This window comes from Rhodotorula paludigena, assembly GCF_050403205.1.
Source record: "Rhodotorula paludigena JCM10292 DNA, Rt_paludigena_JCM10292v1_ctg4, whole genome shotgun sequence".
NCBI lineage: Eukaryota > Fungi > Basidiomycota > Microbotryomycetes > Sporidiobolales > Sporidiobolaceae > Rhodotorula > Rhodotorula paludigena.
This window is the reverse complement of record NW_027481454.1, coordinates 201,782-220,183: the sequence shown is the minus strand read 5'-3', so window position 1 is coordinate 220,183 and position 18,402 is coordinate 201,782. Positions and strand designations below refer to the sequence as shown.

The following is an 18,402-nucleotide window of genomic DNA, read 5'->3' as shown; positions in this document are numbered from 1 at the left end:
CAGGTGCAGGAAAGCGAGCGCCGATGGAGAGCGACGAGGCAAGCAGCTGGACAGCGGACAGCATCGTTGGCGATGGAAAGCCTCTAGCGTTTTGCAGGTGGACGGAACCGAGGAAGAAGGGAAGAGACAGACTACTACAGACAACGAAGGGAGGGAAGAAGAAGGCCAAGGAGGATAGAGGGCCGCGCGCCGGCGGACGATGCCTACTTCTCGAGCGGGCGGAGCGAGAGGTCCGAGTCGTCCTCCGGGATGCTGAGGATGCGCATGGCGTTGGTGCTCCCGCCGCCGGCGCGCCAGCCCTGGAGCGCGATGATCGTGTCGCCCTTGCGGACGATGCCGAGCTTGAGGCCCTCGCCTGTCGACGCGACAAGGTCAGCCGGAGGGTCCAGCGGATCGCGCAAGGATACAAGACTCACGCATGGCGAAACGAAGGCGGTTGTCGACGTCGGTCTGCCACCCCTCGCCAGTCTCGGGACGCTGAAAGCGGAGAACGCGAAGTCAGCTTGAATCGCAGCGATGACGGGATGTCAGCCAAAACTCACAGCCTGGGTGTAGTGCATCGGGTAGCAGCCGCGGTGGAGGTGGATCTGGCGCGAGGTCTGCTCGTTGCGGGTGACGGTGATGCTGCGAGGCGGAACGAAGCGGGAACGTCAGTCTCGCTCGGTGTCTCCTCTCCTTCGCACCAGCAGGGTCGCGCAAACGCACATGGGGCAGGGCGGCTTGTACTTGGAGACGAGGCGAGCCGTGTTGCCGCCGGTAGACATGACGATGATGGCGCCGGCACGCTGCTCGATCGCCGCTGCGACGGCCGCCATGGCGACCGTCTCGGAGGTCGGGGTCGGGCGCTGGGCCATCGAGCGGAGCTCGTTGAAGAGCGGGGCGTACGAGAGGGCCGACTCGGCGAGGAGGCACGTCTCGGCCATCATCTCGACCGCCTGCGTCGGATACGAGCCCTTGGCCGTCTCGCCCGAGAGCATGACGCAGTCGGCGCCGTCGAGGACGGCGTTGGCGACGTCCGAGACCTCGGCGCGGGTCGGGCGCGGGTTGTACTGCGAGCGCAACATGCAAGGTCAGCGGGACAGCTCGTCAGGCAGGCGAGGCACGCAGAACGCACGGTCATCGACTCGAGCATCTGGGTCGCGCAGATGACGGGCTTGCCGGCGAGGTTGCACTTGGCAATCATCATCTTCTGCGCCATGAAGACCTGCGACGCGGGGATCTCGATGCCGAGGTCGCCACGGGCGACCATGACGCCGTCCGTCTCGCGGAGGATCTCGTCAAAGTTGGCGACGCCCTGAAGGTTCTCAATCTTGACAATGATCTTGATGTTCTTGCCCTCCTCGCCGAGGTGCGCGCGGATGTCCTTGACGTCCTGGCCGCGGCGGATGAACGACGCAAAGATCATGTCGACGCCGTTCTTGACGCCGAACGAGAGGTCGTCCTTGTCCTTTTGCGAGATGGCGGGGAGGTCGACGTCGGTGCCGGGGAGGTTGACGCCCTTCTTGGACGAGAGCGTGCCGTTGTTGACCGCCTCGACCTCGAGCTCGTCCTGGCCAATCGAGATGACGTTGAAGCTGAGGATACCGTCGTCGACGTAGATGGGCTTGCCCGGCTCGAGAACCTTGGTAATGTTCTTGTAGTCGAGGTACATGACCTTGTCGTCGCACTTGGTCGCGTAGTCCGGGTTGGTCGTGAACTTCATGCGGTGGCCGGCGTTGATCTTGATCTGTGTAGCCACCACGTGTTAGTGTCTGTGCGGATGATGACGAACCACGGCACGAGGCCGCGTGAATCGAGCCAGCCAGAGAAGCGGGACGCACGTCGATGTCGTCGACCATGTTGCCGGTGCGGATCTCGGGGCCCTTCTGCAATATGGGACAATCACCAGGTCAGCAAAAGGCAGATGCGTTAGCCAAACGCAAAAAACGGACGGTGTCGAGGGCGATAGCGACGGGGCGGCCCTCGGCGACTGCGGAGATGCGACATCAGCGGCGCCTTCAAGCGCGAGCGGGGCGAGGGCAGGCCCACGAGTGACAGCCTTGCGGGTGTTGTCGATGACCGACTGGTGGTACTCGTACGAGCCGTGCGAGAAGTTCATGCGGACTGCAGGAGCGCACGGCGACGACTGTCAGTCTTGGATGCTGATACCACCTCGAATCGCCGCAGGAGTGCAGCGCACCGACGTTGACACCAGCAGCGCGGAGCTTGGAGATCATCTCAGGCGAGTTGGTCTTGGGACCTGGAAAGAGGCAGCGGCCGAGGTCAGCGGAGATGTTCGAGTTGCGGCGCGTAGGGCTCTGCGCACCGATGGTCGCGATGATCGAGGTCTGTGGACATGGTAGCGTGGTCAGCAGGCGTGTACACGAGCTCAAGAGCGCGCACGAGGACGAGGCCAATGCATCTGCCTCGAATCAGCTCCACTTCCGTCACCGGTCCCAGGCGACGGTCCCGCTCGGCCTGGACGGCAAGAGGCACTAAAGAAAGACGTGAGAGCTCACCTGCGCGCCATGCGAGGGTCAGTCAGCACCTCAGCGCGGGTAAGAAGCGAGATCGATGGACGGCGAGGCCCCACCCACGCACCTTGCGAAGCGACTTGTGCTGCAGGCCCTCGGGGGCGACGGGCGGGATGGAGAGGTTCTGGAGCCATTCGAGCTGCGAGGTGACCTGTGGGCGCGGGAATCGCGTCCATCCGAGGCGAGATGCGGTTGGGGCCGAGTGGTTGAGTGCGGCGATAGGAGATGGGGCGACGGTCAGCGGGAGCTGCGCGGGCAGGGGCTGGGCGAGGGTGCGCACCTGGTCGAGCGGGAGCATGGCTGCAAATGTCCTGACGGGTGGCTCGGGGGAAAGGGACGAGCGCAGAGAGCGGCGAGAGAGAGTCGAGCGAACGAAACCGTGCGCGCTGCACTCAACCGACAAGACAACCCCGTGGACTTCGCGGATTTGTCGCAGCTGGCTGTCCGACTACTCGGGCGAGCTAAGGTCTCGAGTAACTCCGCAAAGGACTCGTGACGAACGGAAAGGGGGCGAGGCAAAAAGGGAAGCAAATCGCCGGAACAACCAGCAAAAAGAAGAATCGACTGGAGAACCAGGGAGTCGAACCCTGCGCCTCTCGCACACTTGCTGAGAAGGTGCTAAGCGAGCGCTCTACCGATGAGCTAGATCCCCGTTGTGCGATGGCAGCGGTCCTAGACATGCATCTACATACGGCACAGGCTTACAGTCGCACAAAGAAATGTCTCGAACTGCAAACCGCGTCTTCCACCTCGCGAGCATCTCCCTTAACGTCCTGCGGGCACCTATGAATAGTCTCCAAGTGCACGGCGAAAATCGACGCGATCGCCGGCGAGCGACGCAACCGCGCGCCGAAAAGCGACGACGCAACTCGCACGTTGCCCTCGCCGTGCTCTTGCCTGGCAGCTCAGGAATAGCGCGAGCAAGGCAATGCTGGCAGCCCTCCTGCAGCGCTCTCCGCGCTCGCGGCTGCCTGGCTCGTTTCTGCGCCACCATCATCCCTCGACGCTCGCGGCCGCCGCCCTCCCGTCGCGCCAGTTGCACGTACGGTCTGTTTCGATCTTTACCGGCTTGGGACGACTTGCAGGGCGCACTGCCGGGCGAGGCGCGCTCGGGCTCGGGGTTGGAGCAGGCGCTCTCACTTGGGCAGAGTACAAGGTCGACGGTGCGTGCTCTCGGTACAGTTGCAGAAAGTTGCCGAGCTCGTGGCAAGCTCACTCTACGTGCACAGGCTTTAAGACGAACGCCGTCACGACCCTCTCCGACATCAATGAGAAGCTTGGGATCGCCTATGACACCGCTTCGACCTCTGTCGCGTCCACCTTCCGCTCGCTCACCCAGCAGGGCAGCGAGACGGTCGAGTCTGTCACCGAAACGGCCTCGACCATCTGGGCGAACGCGACCCTCGGGCTCGAGGAGCGCCTCGGCAAGGTCCGCGAGCGCTTCCGCGAGGCATTCGAGCGCGACGACGAGGGGACAGAGTACTTTGGCGAAGAGGGTGACGGCGCAGAGGAGCCCAAGCGGGCGCCGAAACCGCCGTCCGACCCGACGCCCGCGGCGGTCGTCGCAGCGGCGATGGCCGCTTCTGTTCCGCTCGTCGTCGACGCAGACGAGCCGTCGGCCGACTCGAATGAGGACTTGATGCTCCTCACGCGCAAGCTCATCGAGATCCGCACTATCTTGCTCAGCATCGGCGAGCAGGCGGGCTTGACCCTCCCGAGCATCGTCGTCATCGGCAGCCAGAGCAGCGGGAAGAGCAGTGTGCTCGAGGCGATTGTGGGCCGCGAGTTCTTGCCCAAGTGCGTGGCTTCCGCAACACTGCATCCAACTATTCGCTGACACGCGGGTGCTACAGGGGCGACAACATGGTGACGCGACGACCGATCGAGCTCACGCTCATCCACACCCCAGCGACTCCCGCAAACCCTCGTCCTTCTACCTTCGCTGAGTTTCCTTCGCTTGGCCCCGGCCACATCACCGATTTCACCCTCGTCCAGTCGACGCTCGTCGACCTGAACATGTCTGTCCCCGCCGCCGAATGCGTCTCCGACACGCCGATCCAGCTCCGCATTCACTCTCCGCACGTTCCCGACCTCAGCCTCGTCGACCTGCCGGGCTACGTCCAGGTCGCAAGCATGGACCAGCCCGAAGAGCTCAAGGACAAGATTGCCGCCCTGTGCGACAAGTACATCCGGTCCCCCAATATCATCCTCGCCGTGTGCGCTGCCGACGTCGACCTCGCCAACTCGCCTGCATTGCGCGCGGCGAAGAAGGTCGACCCGCTCGGCATGCGCACGATTGGCGTCGTCACCAAGATGGACTTGATCGAGCCAGCGCAGGGTGCCGCCGTCCTGAGCAACAACCGCTACCCGCTCGCGCTCGGGTACGTCGGCGTCGTCTGCCGCGCGGCCAAGCAGCACACGCGCTCGCTCCTGCGGCGTTCGAGCGCGGCGGGCGACGACGAGGGGAGCCTGATCGGGCCGATCCGCGCGCAGGAGGAGGCGTTCTTTGGCGAGCACGGCGACGCCTTCTCGCGCGAGGGAATCCAGGTCGGGACCGACACGCTGAAGAAGCGCCTGATGCACGTCCTCGAAGAGTCGATGGCGTCGTCGCTGCACTCGATCTCGAACGCGGTCGCGCTCGAGCTCGAGGAGGCGACGTACCAGTTCAAGGTGCAGTACAACGACCGCGCCATCAGCGCCGAGTCGTACGTCGCCGAGACGCTCGACCACCTCAAAGCGCGCATTACGGCGCTCGGCAAGTCGTTCGCCAAGAAGGACGTGCGCAAGCTCCTCAAGGCTTTCCTCGACGAGCAGGTGCTCGACCTCCTCGCGTCGCAGTACTGGATCGACCCGCGCGCGCCCGAGCTCGGCTCGCTCGCCAACGACCGCTCGGTCTCGCCCGAAGACCTCGACGCCTACTGGCACCGCAAGCTCGACGCGCTCGCGTCCTCTCTCACCAAGTCGGGCGTCGGGCGCGCGTCGACGCAGCTCGTCGTCGACGCGATCCGCGCGCGCCTCGCGACGCTCGCGCGCGAGGAGCCGCTGCTGTACCACGCCGACGCGGCCGAGCGGATCAACGCGACGGCGGACGCCATCTTGCGCGAGCGCTTTACGCTCACGAGCGACCAGGTCGAGAACTCGGTCAAGCCGTTCAAATACGAGGTCGAGGTCGACCAGCCCGAGTGGGAGCTCGGCCGCGCGCAGGCCGTCGAGCTCCTCCAGCGCGAGCTGAGCATGTGCGACGCCGCGCTCGCAAAGATTCGCGATGCCGTTGGCGGGAGGAAGCTGCGCGGCGCGATGGAGTATGTCGGCGAGCTCGAGGAGAAGGAGCGAAGGAGGCGCGAGAGGCGGAGGGAGGCGCGCGCGGCGGGGCTTGAGGAAGAGGTCGACGACGATCTCGCCGACCCGAACCGGCCAGTGTTCAACCCGGCATTGCTCGGCAAGGGTGCGTCCGAATTGGCCTCTGTCATCATGGGTCTAGGGAGCTGACAATCCTGACCATATTTGCAGCCCGCGAAGCCATGTTCCTCTCTTCCCGCTCTTCCATCCTTCGTCTCCGCCTCCTCGCGCTCAAGTCTCGTCGCTGTAAAGCTGGACCCGAACAGAAGGCTTTCTGCCCCGAAGCCTTCCTCAACATCGTCGCCGACAAGCTGTCGAGCACCGCCGTTCAATTCATCAACGTGCGTTCTTCCCGGCCGATCGTCGCATTCTCCGTTCCAGCGCTAGAGACTGATGCAATACGCCGCGGTCCTGCAGATCGAGCTCCTGGTCGAGTTCTTCTACCAGGTCCGCTCGACCCTCTCACTTTCCAGGTACAACAGCGAGCTGACCGTTCCTCGTTCCCACAGTTCCCGCGCGACCTCGACAACCGACTATCCGGCGATCTCGACCGCTCGCAGGTTCTCCGATTTGCGCGCGAGAACCCTGTTGTGGCCAAGCACCTCGCGCTGCAGGAGCGCAAGGAGAAGCTCGAGCTCGTGCGTTCGCTTTCCTGACGGCGATGAGTCTGTCTTTTTGTTATTCGCAGGTCCTCACCGGTCACTACCGTTTGCAGGTGGCGGAGAAGCTCGACAGTCTCGTCAAGCTGCAGCGCGACAAGGCGCAGCAGCAGAACCCGCGACGGGGGCAGGATTCACGTCGCGGTCTCTTCGGCATGTTCTGAGCGAATGTGCAGTGCTGCAAGCGTCGCTTTATGCCCTCAGCGGGCCCTCGCCGAGCCCTCGACATTCCGCTCCTCTCATCCCGTCTCTCTCCCTCTTGCGCCTCTTTGGTCCTGTACCCAGCTGTAGTCCCCTTATGTCGTTTCGTACGTCGTTGTAGATCAGTCTTCTGGCATCACACCTCGCTCTCGCATCTCGTTGTTGCGGAATGGGAGGATGTCGGGAGGGTGGCTCGGGCGAGTTCCGGCGAAGACGACGCTCTGTCTTCGACGCAGTCTCGCTTCTCGCGTATGACAGGGAGCGGCTCTGACGGTTATAAATTCTGCTTCAGCCACGCCAACGCACAGCACAGTGCCGCTCCGATGATCGCTGATCGCGCTTTGGCTTCGTCCGCCTCCGCGGTTCGCCTCAGGCTCGCCTCTCGGCGTACAACTCCCTGTGAAAACGAAGGCTTCCACACAGGCTGTGAGCACTCGGCTCTGGTACAGCAATTGGCCTCTCCACGCGTCTCCTCGAACGCTGTCTCCTGTCGCTGTCCCCTCGGATGGTCCGGCGCGACCGTTCGCCTACACACGCTCCCGAGGCTCGTGCATCCTAGCTGCCTGCTCTGCGACACTGGGCTTCTGTGTGCTACCAGTGCGACACGCGTTGAAAGCACAGACATGGGAGTCTTTGCCCGCTTGTTCCGCCGGCACACGCCGCCGAGCACGTATGCTCTCCTCCATGGCTACGACGACGAGTCTATCTGCGCCCAGGACTTTCCCGCTACGCCTGACGCGGCGCACCCGGCAGACCCAAGGAGGCCACTCCCGCCTTATCCGACCCTGTCCTCTTTCCCTACTTTCGTCAAGGCGCAGCAGGCTTGTGCGATACCGACTCAAAGACACTGGCAGCCGCCTCACACGCCGCGGCACTGGCGGTGCCTAGGTCTCTGCCTCGCCCTGGTCGTGATTGTCGCGCTCGTCTTCCTCTTCGACGACCAGCTGACGCGCGACGCAGGCTGGGCGGCATCCTGCACAGCGTGCTTCGCCCTCCTTGCACCGCTCAAACAGCTTGCACACTTTGGCGACGGGCCGTTCACCGACATCTGTACCGAGTTCTGCACGGAGCTGAACGTGCGCACGCCGTTTCCTCCCTCGCCAACTGTCGTGCCACCTGATGCCGAGTCGTTCCTGCAGATCCAAGATCCGGTCGTCTGTTTCGGTGCTGTCGGAACGCAGGCGCCCATTCTCGCCCATGTCCTTCGAGCCGTTGATGCCGACTCGCTCGCCATGAACTCGTTCTGCTCAACCATCTTCGGCATGTGTCGCTTGCCCGAAACCGTTCCCTTCACGGTACCTCTTCCGCCAGAGATCGAGCTCGGCGTGAACACCTCGACGGCTGCACGGCTCAATTCGAGCGACCGCGAGCCGTTTCAGGTCGTGCACATCAGCGACGTGCACGTTGACCGAGACTACCTGGTGCGTCTAAAGTCTGGCGCAGTGCGGCTGAACGAATGAGATGGCTGACTTTGTAGCCGTTCAGACCGGCTCCGAGGCAGACTGCGACGAGGTTCTCTGCTGTCGATCGTACGGCCCGCACTCACTCGGCAACAACGTTACGTTCCCGGCCGGACTCGTACGTCCTCGGACCATGCTGTAGTTTGTCGCCAATCCGCTGATCCTCAGCCGAGCAGTACGGGCACCCGAACGTAAGTGTGCCTCGATATGTGGGGTCGCTTAGAACGCTCCCGCTGATTCCATACAATAGTGCGATACTCCGCCAGCTCTCGAAGCAAGCATGTTCGACGCCGTCAAGCGGATCGCACCAAACGCAAGCTTCAGCATCTTCACCGGCGACGTAGACGACAGCGCAGTTTGGGAAGCGTTCAAGCCTGTGCGTTCTCCTCCGCTGCTTCTGCAAAGGTGGCTCACCCTGGCCATACGCCCTGCAGAAAGTGTCGAACCGCTTACATACCTTCTACGGCGAGATGCCGGCGGTCTCGTATCCTGTCATCGGAAACCAGTGAGTTCGTTTCGTTCGGCTTACCTGCTTGTTTTTGCTGAGTCTCCTGCGCCTACAGCGACGTCGCTCCCGTAAACGGGTTTCCTCGCTCGACCTCGCCGAACGCCTCCCAGGTCGACTGGGTATACGATGTGGCAGCCAGAGACTGGGAGAAGTGGATCGGCAGCGAGGCCGCGCAGCAAGTCCGCAACTCGAGCGGCTGCTACTCGCGCGTGCACCCGGGCACGTCGTTGCGCATCATCTCGATCAACACGAATCTCTGGTGCGTGTGTTCAACTGTGCAACCTCGCCTTCGCCGCTCATCTCGCGTCTGACCTTGCGATCATCACGCTCCATCGCCAGGTACAAACAGGACTTCTGGCTATACGAGACGGACGAGCACAGTTGGGACCCGAACGGCATCTTGACCTGGCTTGCGAGCGAGCTGGATTTCGCCGAGAAAAGCGGTCAACGCGCATGGATTAGTGCGTCGTCCTGCTTTCGTTACCTCCTGACTGCAGCTCAAAGCCTTGCACCGCGCAGTTGGACACATGTCGTTCGGCAAGACGGACACGATGCGGGATCAGTCGAACTACGCGAATCAGATCTTCCGCCGCTATCGCAAGACGATCGCAGCGCAGTTCTACGGACACAGGTGCGCCACTGTTGCCTGCGCCGCCGGCTCAACCGCTCACCTTGTCGCCATCCAGCCACAAGGACGAGCTTGAGATATCTTACCTTGACTACGACGACCGTCGCGCCGATACCGCGACCGGCATCGCTTTTATCTCGGGCGCGTTGACCCCGCGCGGCGGCAATCCCGTCTTCCGCGTGTACGACGTTGACCCCGTCACGTATGACGTCCTCGACTTCCGCCCGTACCGCGTCAACATGGATGCCGATTTATTCCAGACGGGTCCGCTGGACTGGGAGGAGCTCTACTCGGCACGGGACAAGTACGGCGGGTTCCTGAACGAGTCGCTCGCGAGCGACTACCCTCTGAACGGGACGTTCTGGCACCTGGTGACAGAGGCAATGGAGCGGGACGAGTGCGTCTGGCTTCCTTCGCTTCGGACGAGAAGGCCAGCTCACACTCTGTCAACCCTCCCAGCAACGCCTTTCAATTCTATATGGGCAACCTTGCACGTGGCGCATGGTCTGACCAGTGCCATGACGAGAAGTGCAAGAAGGACCGCATCTGCGCCATCAGGGCTATGCAGTCCGAAAGCAACTGCGTGCGTCCTTCGCGTTCTGCTTCGCTTTCGCAACACCACTGACGGTCTGAGCGCTTCAGGGCACTGTACCAATGGAGATCTCATTCAGGCCGACGCCACATCGCGCTGTTCCGCTGCCCAACTCGGTGCGCACGCCTGCAACCAGTCCACGATCCTGTCTGACACGCCCCCGCAGACCCAGCATCCGAAGCGCTCTCTGCACCGTCGCGCCGAGCTCAACAAGTGCGAGCCGCCGGGCCTTGCGACCTTCCTTGGGCAGGTCGGCGCCGGTTCAGACGTGCGTCTGCCTCGACTCTATGCTGTGAACATTTGATAACGATTCAAGACTCTGCACAGCTTTCAGTCGCATTACAGTTCCAGCAGAAAGTCAGACGGGCGGTGCGGGATTTGGCCAGGCAGCACAAGCGGACGTACCTACCTTCGTGGCTCTCGCTTTGAGCAAGCCGTGATGTCCTGCGATCGTGGGCCTGATGCACTCGTAGAGCTTGAGAGTCACATCTCCGAGGCTTTTTCAAGAGTCATGTGAAAGCGCAACTAGAAATACATGTGACCCGGCAGCTTGTCCTCGCCCTTCACCTTCTTCGCCTTCTTCTCCTTGTCCGACTCGACGACCCCAAGCTCGTCCTCAGCCTCCTCCTCCGCCCACTCCCTCGCCAGTTCCCGCCTTTTCCTCTGCTCTTGCGTGAGCCCCGTCTGGCTTGCGGCCTCATCCTCGGCACGCAGCGCGCGAGCGTAAGCGCGAGTGTCGGCGCGAATCTCTTCCATCGTGCGGTCGGTGAGAATGGAGCGGTTGAGAGCGGCGAGGTGCGGGTCTTCGGTGGCGGCGAGTGGGATCGAGGGGGAGGAGGAGGAGAGGGTGACGAGCCACTGCGCGAGAAGAGGGTGAGCAGAAGGGTGGGAGACAGAACGGTGACGAGCGTACCAGAGCGTTGCGCGTGACGAGCCCTGTCTCTTTGTTCCTGCGAAAGAAGAGTGGTTGTGTAAGGTTCCACGAGCGAGCGAGGCCTGGATACCGAATACGCACAGTGCCACCTTGTCATCGCACGAGGCGTGCTTGAACGTCAGGCGCAACCCGTTCCACCGGCGTCCGTGCTGCGCAACAAATATCAGAGGCTCAAATGTCTCGCTGCGGATCCGTCGGTTGGAAATCGGGCGCACGAGCTCAATGACGAAAGCGCGCATGCGACCGGACGTGTCGGGCTTGACGGGCAGTGCAGCGCGGCCCTCGATTGCCGGCGTCGGTTTGAAGGACGCGTAGTGATAGCCTGTCGCAAGCAAGCTGAGCAGACTGCCGGCTGAGCAATGAAAGAGACGCTCACACCTTCGAAGAACAACCGCTCCTGATTGACATCGTCAGGCTCAAGCGACGCCTCCTCGTCCGTCGTCTCGCCGTCGTCGAGTCCAAAGTCTTCGCGGATGCGCTCCTTCCTCTCGTGCTTGTTCTTGGTCTCGTGTACCTGCGGAGGCTGAGTTACTCAGTCTCGTTCTCCACGTCTGGCACGGAGAAGCGATGCGATGAATAGCCGAGCGCACCGTGTAGTACCCGATGTCCCACACGCCCGTCGGCTTCTCGGCCGACCTGACCGTCGCGCCCTCGTACAGCGTATAGCGAATCCTGTGACGCAGCGTCTCGATCGCGAGGCGTTCCGTCTGCTCCGCCGGCTTGGAGAGCTCCCGCGGGATCGCCCATGAGATGGTCTCGCCGTAGCAGTGCAGGCGCAGGTCGTAGTGCCGCTTGGTCGCCCCTGCGCGCAGCGAAGGATAACTTTGAGCCGGTGTTTGGCGCAGAACGAAGGCTGAAGAGGCGACGCACAGTGGTTCTGGACCATGTAGAAGTTGCGCTTGGAGAGCTGTGCACATGCAGGAATCAGGACTGTCAGTCAGTCTCCTTGATAGGAGGCTGCGCCGCAGTGGACGGCACGGGATGAAGCGGAAGCAGCGATTCGAGCACAGGAAAGCCGAGCAGCGTACAGCCGGGTTCTCCTCCATCCACGCGCGGACCTGATCAAGGGTGGAGTACGGCGTGACAAAGTCCTCTGCCGTGTAGCCCGTGAGTTTCTGGCGCTTCAAGGGCTACGAGTCTTCGACGTGGTGGTGCTCGGCGGGGCGCTTCTGCGCGGTCTGCCACTGCGCGGGTGTCATGTGCGAGTGAGCATCCCTGAGACGGATGCGTGCGTCTGGCATGCTGCTCTCGAAGAAGTGAATGGACGGAGGGGAAGAGCCGAACGCGGGTCGCAGCGTCGGTCGAGACGGCGATGCGGCATCGCACACTCGCTCGTGGTGAAGTGCAGCTGGCGCAGAAGGCTGTAGGAAGACTTCACCAAGGACGTGCAAGCAGCCTCGAGGCAGGCAGAGCGGAGGCACCTCCTCGCAGCTCACCGTCGACGTCGCTCGCTGTTTCCCCTCGACCCGCGCACCGGCACTAGCTCAGGACTCGCTCGGACAGAGCTGAGCAGCGCTGACAAGCTCCGTGCCACCACGGCCGAACACTCGCTCTCCCCCTGCGCCTTCCCTGGGGCCACACGCACCCTCTCCCCGCTCACCGTTCCCGAACGAGCGGCCCGAGCCCTCTCTCGCCCGTCCACCCGCCATGTGAGGCTGTGCTGCCTTCAGAGGAGCAGTCGGAGCCCTGACTACAGCACTACACAGGTCAACGGCTCCCCCGGCGGGTGCAGTGCACGATCCCGCCAGTGCATCGCCTCCCTCGGCGTCGGGACCTCCCTCAGCCGCCGCCGGCCCGTCCAGCGCCCCGCCCAAGCGCGGCATCTTCTCAAAGTTCCCCGTAAAGGCCCTCAAGCGCATCCCCAGCGCGGCAGCTGCCGGACCTCGCATCGTCGCCCGCCCGTTCAAGAATAGCGCTCAGAAGCGCGCCGCCCTCTTCCAGCCGCTCCACGAGGGCGACGAGCCCATTGGCACGCTCGTCGTGCAGGTGCATGCCGGACGCAGCCTCGTCGCGAAAGACAAGAATGGCCTGAGCGACCCTTACGTCGTCATGCGCTACGGCCAGTCGAGGGTTTGTCGTCTGAACCTTCCGCTATCCCTCGCATCTTCCAGCTGATCGATCTCCTCACAGGTCACGAGCCCGACCGTCAAAGACTCGCTCAACCCGGTCTGGCGCTTTGCCGGCGAGCGAGGGCACCAAGACGGTGTCGCCGGCGAGGCCAAACTCGAGTGCAAGCTGTTCGACTGCCGCGCGCTCCCGCACGAGCGTGTCGAGATCGTCACCTGGGACCGCGACCGCATCGGGTCAGAGTACCTCGGCGAGATCAGCCTCGGACTGGAGGACTGGTGGGGAAGGGACGAGACAAAGTGGCAGAATGGGATCCCGCCCGTCGGCTTCTTCGACGCAGACAACAAGGTGAGCTGAGGATCTCGGGTATCGTCGGTGCTCACAGGACGAAGGGGCGATGCGAGAAAAGGGGGAGCACTGAATCACATTCGCCCTACGCAGCCCGTCTGGCACTCGCTCCGCTCGTCACGCTCGCGCTCGACCGTCACAGGCGAGCTTCTCGTCCAGGTCGGTTTCATCCCAGTTGACACGAAGAGCGGCACGACCCTCTCGCAAGAGCAGCGCCAGCGAATCGTCACCGCGCTGACTCGCGCAGCCGAGGAGCTCGAGCACTCGAGGCGCGCCAGCGTGGAAGAGCGCATCTTGCTCGCGGCGCCGGTGCGTCCTCCCTACTTCGTTTGCTCGCTGAGATGGTAGACTGACCGGCTCAGCGCCGCGCAGACCGACTGTGTGGGCACGCACCCGGCCGACGACTTGGCTCCGCTCGGGGACGACCTCGCCGATCCCGATTCGGACTCTTCGAGCGATGATGACGACGATGAAGACAGCGCGGCGACCATTTCGGGCGAAGACACCGATACCGAATTTGACGGCGCTTCCATCGCCAGCGACGCTGACGAGGCAATCGCAGCTGGCGAATCGCCAGACTACTTCGCTCTCGCCGCGCGCGCCGGACCTCCTGCTGCCACCGGGGCGCCGGTGGCTGCCGCTTCCGGTGTGCCTGAGCAGCCTTCTCCCGCTCCTGCCATCGTTGTCAACGCGCAGTCCTCGTCGTCTTCGGCTCCTTCCGCCTCTGCCACGCCTCCCCCACCCGCCGCCGTGCCACACAAGCGCGGCCTCGGCCTCCCCGGCTTCGTCAAGCGCCGCTTCTCGAGCCAGAGTGTCTCGGCGGCTTCGACGCAGCCGCCCTCGCCCGGCGAATCGGACCTCGCCTCGACGACCGACATCGACAGCGCGGCGTCGACTTCGGGCAAGTCGCGCCGCCGCCCGTTCGCGCGCCGTCAGAAGACGTCCGACTCGGTGACCGGGATCGCCGACGACCTCGTCGAGATGAGCCTCGTCGCGGGCGGCGTCGGGCTCGCGCCTGGGTCTGCGGCGCGCGACGCCGAGAAGAGCCAGCGTCGGAAGCGCAAGGGGCGCAAGGCGCGCGCGCGCGCCGACGAGGACGGCACGACCGACGCCGATGCCGAAGCGTCGGGCAGTCGGGACCCTGCGGCCTCGAAGCGCAAAAAGTCGTCGCGCCGGTCAAAGAAGCGGCGCAGCGGCAAGGCGGCCGACGCGTTCCGCTTTGACGACGACGAGGCGATCGCGGGACTGGTGCAGATCGAGATTACGGGGGCGAAGGACCTCCCGCGGTACAAGAATGCGCTCCGGACCTCGTTCGACATGGATCCGTTCTGCGTCATCTCGTTTGGGAAGAAGGTCTTCCGCACGAGGGTCATTCGGCACAGCCTCGACCCCGTGTGGGAGGAGAGGCTGTGGTTCCATGTCGGCGAGGCCGAGACGCATTGGTGCGTGCCGGCTTCCCTGTTCGCACGTCTTTTCCCCCAAGGCTGACAAGCCACCTCGCAGGACGATCGGTTTTACCGTCTCGGACTGGGACAAGATCTCAGGCAACGACCACGTCGGCGATGTCGCAGTCCCTCTCGAGGACCTCCTCGGCACGACCATCCAGCACGACGAACGCGGCCTGTACCCGGCCGGCGTTGACGGGCGGCTCGTTGGCGACGACTTCCACGTGCACGAGCTCCCACTCGTCATGGGCGACAAGGATATCAAGCTTGCGAAGCAGCCCAAGCTGCTCATCAAGGCCAAGTATACGCCTTACGCTGCACTGCGGCAGCAGTTCATGCGGTGCGTCTCGCTTCTTTTCCTGTGATGGTCGCGGGACTGACACGCATTCGCTGCGCAGCGTCTACGCTCGCCAGTACGACATCGACGACAACGGCAACCTGTCGCAGGTCGAGCTCTTCTCAATGCTCGACTCGCTCGGCTCGACGCTCACCAAGGAGACGATCGACTCGTTCTTCACGCGGCACGGCAAGGCGCCCGAGGATGGCGAGCTCTCGATCGAGGAGGTCGTGCTGTGCCTTGAGCAGGAGCTGCGCAAGCCCGAGAACGAGAAACGCCACGTCGACCACGAGGGTGAGAGCGACTCGAACGGCGAGATGGGCGCACCGCAGGGTGGGCCGAGCGCTGGCGCGTTTGCCGAACCTGACTCGCTCGAGTCGAGCGAGTACGAGCAGACGGATCTGTCGTCCGACATGAAGACACTCAGGCCGTACGTACCTGCCTCGCTCCTCTGTCGCCTACTCCTTGCTTACTGCTGCTCATCTTGCAGTGGAACACAAGTAGTCACTGACCCGCAGAACGGCACGGTCGTCGCAGCGCCCCGCCCGCATGGCGCGGTCAAGCAGCCTCCCTCGCGCGCCGACTCGCTCGACCCGTCATCGGACGAGTCGAACGATGGCATCGAGCGTGGTACGTCTCCTTCTCTGCGTGACTATTATGTGCACTGGTTGCTGACGGCATCGACCCGCAGTCATCAACATCAAGGAGTGCCCACTGTGCCGCAAGCCGCGCCTCAACAAGAAGGGCGAAGTGAGCATCGTAACGCACCTCGGCGTGTGCGCGTCGATCGACCCGAGCAAGGTCAACCGCGTGCTCGTGAGCAACTTTGTCACTGCCAGCCAGGCGCAGCGGAAATTCCTCAACAAGGTACGACCAGCTTTCGATTCGTCCCAAGGCGGCTACCGCGTGACGTCGGCAAAATCGCGTTTGCTGACAACGGAAACGCCGCGCAGGTCTTTGCCAAGGTCCTCAAGGGCTCGTACACGCTCGGCGCCGACTCTGCCAACATTGTGCGTCTCTCGCTCGCTGTCTCGCGGAGAAGCCCAGCTCATCTCGCGCCACTTACAGATCGTGCAGGACCGCCTCACGGGCGCGCTACAGGAGGAGAAGATGGCCGTCTATGTCGTGCGTATCTCGTCGCGCCTCGCTCATCTCCCTCGAGCTTGACGAAGTCGTCTCCGCAGCGCCTCGGCATCCGCCTCATGTACAAGGGCATGAGCAGCAATATGGAAGGCGCTCGCAGTGCGTAGGCCCTCTCTGCGCGTCTGTGCAGGACTGACCTCGACCTGCCGCGCAGTCCGCCGCCTGCTCGACTCGCTTACGAAGAAGCAGGGCGCAAAGTACGACAATACGGCCTCGGCGCGCGAGATTGAGCCATTCATCCGCTTTCACAACCTCAACATGGTGCGTGCAGGTGGCTTAAAATCGGTTCTGGCCAAAGTTGACTCCATGTTGGGGCGCAGGAGGAGGTACTTGACCCGCTGTCCAGTTTCAAGACGTTCAACGAGTTCTTCTACGTGCGGATCACGCTTCCTCTAGCTGCCTGCGTCGACGCTGACGCTGTCCGCCCTTCACAGCGCAAGCTCAAGTCGGACGCTCGTCCTGTCGCCGACCCGGACGACCCGCGCACGGTTGTCTCGGCCGCCGACGTGCGTTTCGGACTCGTTCATGCCCCGTGCGCTCGCTGACACCCAGTTGCATAGTGCCGCGCCATGTTCTTCCAGACGGTGAACGACGCAACCTCAATCTGGATCAAGGGGCGCGAGTTCACCATCGGCCGCATGCTTGGCGACTACTACAAGGACAAAGCGCCTGAATACGAGGGAGGGAGCTTGGCTATCTTCCGCTTGGCGCCGCAGGGTGCGTTGTCCACATCCTGATCCCGGCTGGAGCGAGGGCTGACGCAGACGGAGATAGACTACCATCGATACCATTCGCCCGTCGACGGCGTTATGGGGCATCACGACTACATCACGGGGCAGTACTACACAGGTGTGTTCCTCGATGTCTTCGGTAAGGCGTTACTGACACTGTTCCACCGCTCCAGTCAACCCGATGGGTCTGTCTCGCCTCTCCCAGCGTTTCCTCGTCTTGCGCCCTGCTAACCCAAGGACCCGCTCGCAGCAATTCGTTCGAATGTCTCGGTGTACAGCGAGAATGTCCGCCTCGTCGCCAGTACCGACAGTCCCGTCTTCGGCGAGGTCATGAGTGTGTACGTGTTGCTTTCTTACTGCACAGTTCGCTCGGCGGCTGTTCTGGCCTAGCGCTGATAAGCTCCGCGCATGGCACAGCTGGGTCGGCGCCATGATGGTAGCCTCGATTCACATGACGAAGCAGGAGGGCGAGCCGGTCAAGCGCGGCGAGGAGGTGCGTCCTGATTCTCTCCGAGAGCCGCTCTGGGATCGAGCCTGACCGCTTGATCTGCTTGCTGGTGGGCCTGAAGGTCGGCTACTTTGCGTTCGGCGGCTCGACCATTGTCGTCCTGTTCAAGCCGAATACGGTCCAGTTCGACCAGGACCTGCTCACCAACTCGAAGCACTCGGTGCGCCTGCCCTTTCGCAACGAACCCTGTCATGTCAATGTCTGACTGCTTGTGTGCACAGATTGAGACGCTCATCCGCGTTGGTATGCGCATCGGACGCGCCGTCGACAAGTGATTCCGTTCCCTCTTCCTCGCCTCGCGTTCCGCGGGCTACATAGACACTCGCCCCTTTTCTGGCTCGACGCCGCATGCATGCCGTACTCACGACCTGTACGCTTCTGCCCATCTCTTGTGCAACACCATCCGCGACCTCTTCGCACTTAGAAAGGCCCTTAGTCTCTCCCTCGAAAGACGCGCGCTCGCTTCCTTTGCCGCGCTGCCACTAGGTATTCAAGGTCGAGGTCGCAAGCTTGTCGCAAGCGGGTCGGCGAGAGATCGGGGCATTTGATCGAAAGCGGGGTAGAGCGAAATGATCGCCGACAGAGGGAGAGGGAGAGAGAGAAGTGGGCGCTGTCTGCGGGCAGCGCTCGTGCTGCCACAGTGCCACGCTACAGAGCTGCTGCAGTCGTGAGCCGCTTCCTGCTGTGCGTCGCGTCACCCGCGCGCTGCATCCACGCGAATCTGAGGCGGGCCCAGGCCTCGCCCGTTCGCACTCGGCTGCAGATTGACCTCGCGCCTCTTCGCTTGTACAGCTTTCTTGAGTTGGTCTCCACGCTGGGCTGCAGCCTGCACGTCGCCTCAACCACCCAGCGCCGCGCTTCGTGCCGGTGCGCTGTTCGATTGCCTCATCGCAAAGCGTGCCGTCCTCGGTGCGAGCTGACCCTCGAAATCCTTCGTGCAGCCGCGCGAGAACACCAGAGTGCCAGACGGAGCGCACTTGACGGCTACG

The 18,402-nt window shown here is 63.1% G+C and overlaps 5 protein-coding genes across 5 annotated transcripts; 3 read left to right on the top strand and 2 right to left on the bottom strand.

Annotated features, from left to right (window-relative positions):
- Positions 1–203: 203 nt before the first annotated feature.
- Positions 204–2,811, bottom strand: CDC19 (pyruvate kinase CDC19; the record flags this gene model as incomplete). Its single annotated transcript, XM_076646293.1, has 11 exons — positions 204–355; positions 417–477; positions 543–624; positions 706–1,049; positions 1,115–1,726; positions 1,821–1,865; positions 1,932–1,969; positions 2,029–2,103; positions 2,180–2,239; positions 2,306–2,327; positions 2,581–2,811. The coding sequence occupies 11 exons, from the start codon at positions 2,809–2,811 to the stop codon at positions 204–206; spliced, it is 1,722 nt and encodes a 573-aa protein (XP_076508049.1).
- Positions 2,812–3,441: 630 nt separating this feature from the next.
- On the top strand, positions 3,442–6,675 carry MGM1 (dynamin-related GTPase MGM1; the record flags this gene model as incomplete). The annotated part of the gene is made up of 7 exons (XM_076646292.1): positions 3,442–3,676; positions 3,743–4,310; positions 4,367–5,958; positions 6,024–6,193; positions 6,270–6,299; positions 6,362–6,490; positions 6,568–6,675. The coding sequence occupies 7 exons, from the start codon at positions 3,442–3,444 to the stop codon at positions 6,673–6,675; spliced, it is 2,832 nt and encodes a 943-aa protein (XP_076508048.1).
- Positions 6,676–7,335: 660 nt separating this feature from the next.
- Positions 7,336–10,204, top strand: JCM10292_004755 (PPN1 endopolyphosphatase family protein; the record flags this gene model as incomplete). The annotated part of the gene is made up of 14 exons (XM_076646291.1): positions 7,336–7,537; positions 7,601–7,788; positions 7,852–8,133; positions 8,198–8,290; positions 8,349–8,363; positions 8,423–8,548; positions 8,607–8,677; positions 8,736–8,939; positions 9,020–9,141; positions 9,200–9,311; positions 9,367–9,705; positions 9,768–9,891; positions 9,951–10,016; positions 10,067–10,204. The coding sequence occupies 14 exons, from the start codon at positions 7,336–7,338 to the stop codon at positions 10,202–10,204; spliced, it is 2,082 nt and encodes a 693-aa protein (XP_076508047.1).
- Positions 10,205–10,425: 221 nt separating this feature from the next.
- On the bottom strand, positions 10,426–11,880 carry JCM10292_004754 (uncharacterized protein; the record flags this gene model as incomplete). Its single annotated transcript, XM_076646290.1, has 8 exons — positions 10,426–10,758; positions 10,814–10,850; positions 10,916–10,983; positions 11,050–11,156; positions 11,213–11,348; positions 11,425–11,636; positions 11,705–11,741; positions 11,863–11,880. 8 exons carry the CDS (start codon positions 11,878–11,880, stop codon positions 10,426–10,428), a joined length of 948 nt encoding a protein of 315 aa, XP_076508046.1.
- Positions 11,881–12,073: 193 nt separating this feature from the next.
- JCM10292_004753 (uncharacterized protein) lies at positions 12,074–17,688 on the top strand (the record flags this gene model as incomplete). The annotated part of the gene is made up of 22 exons (XM_076646289.1): positions 12,074–12,090; positions 12,541–12,904; positions 12,965–13,249; positions 13,343–13,558; positions 13,622–14,691; positions 14,753–15,034; positions 15,093–15,461; positions 15,522–15,661; positions 15,723–15,898; positions 15,985–16,041; positions 16,100–16,156; positions 16,216–16,273; positions 16,329–16,435; positions 16,495–16,548; positions 16,609–16,680; positions 16,735–16,891; positions 16,949–17,023; positions 17,079–17,090; positions 17,156–17,243; positions 17,323–17,398; positions 17,475–17,573; positions 17,635–17,688. 22 exons carry the CDS (start codon positions 12,074–12,076, stop codon positions 17,686–17,688), a joined length of 3,885 nt encoding a protein of 1,294 aa, XP_076508045.1.
- Positions 17,689–18,402: the final 714 nt, after the last annotated feature.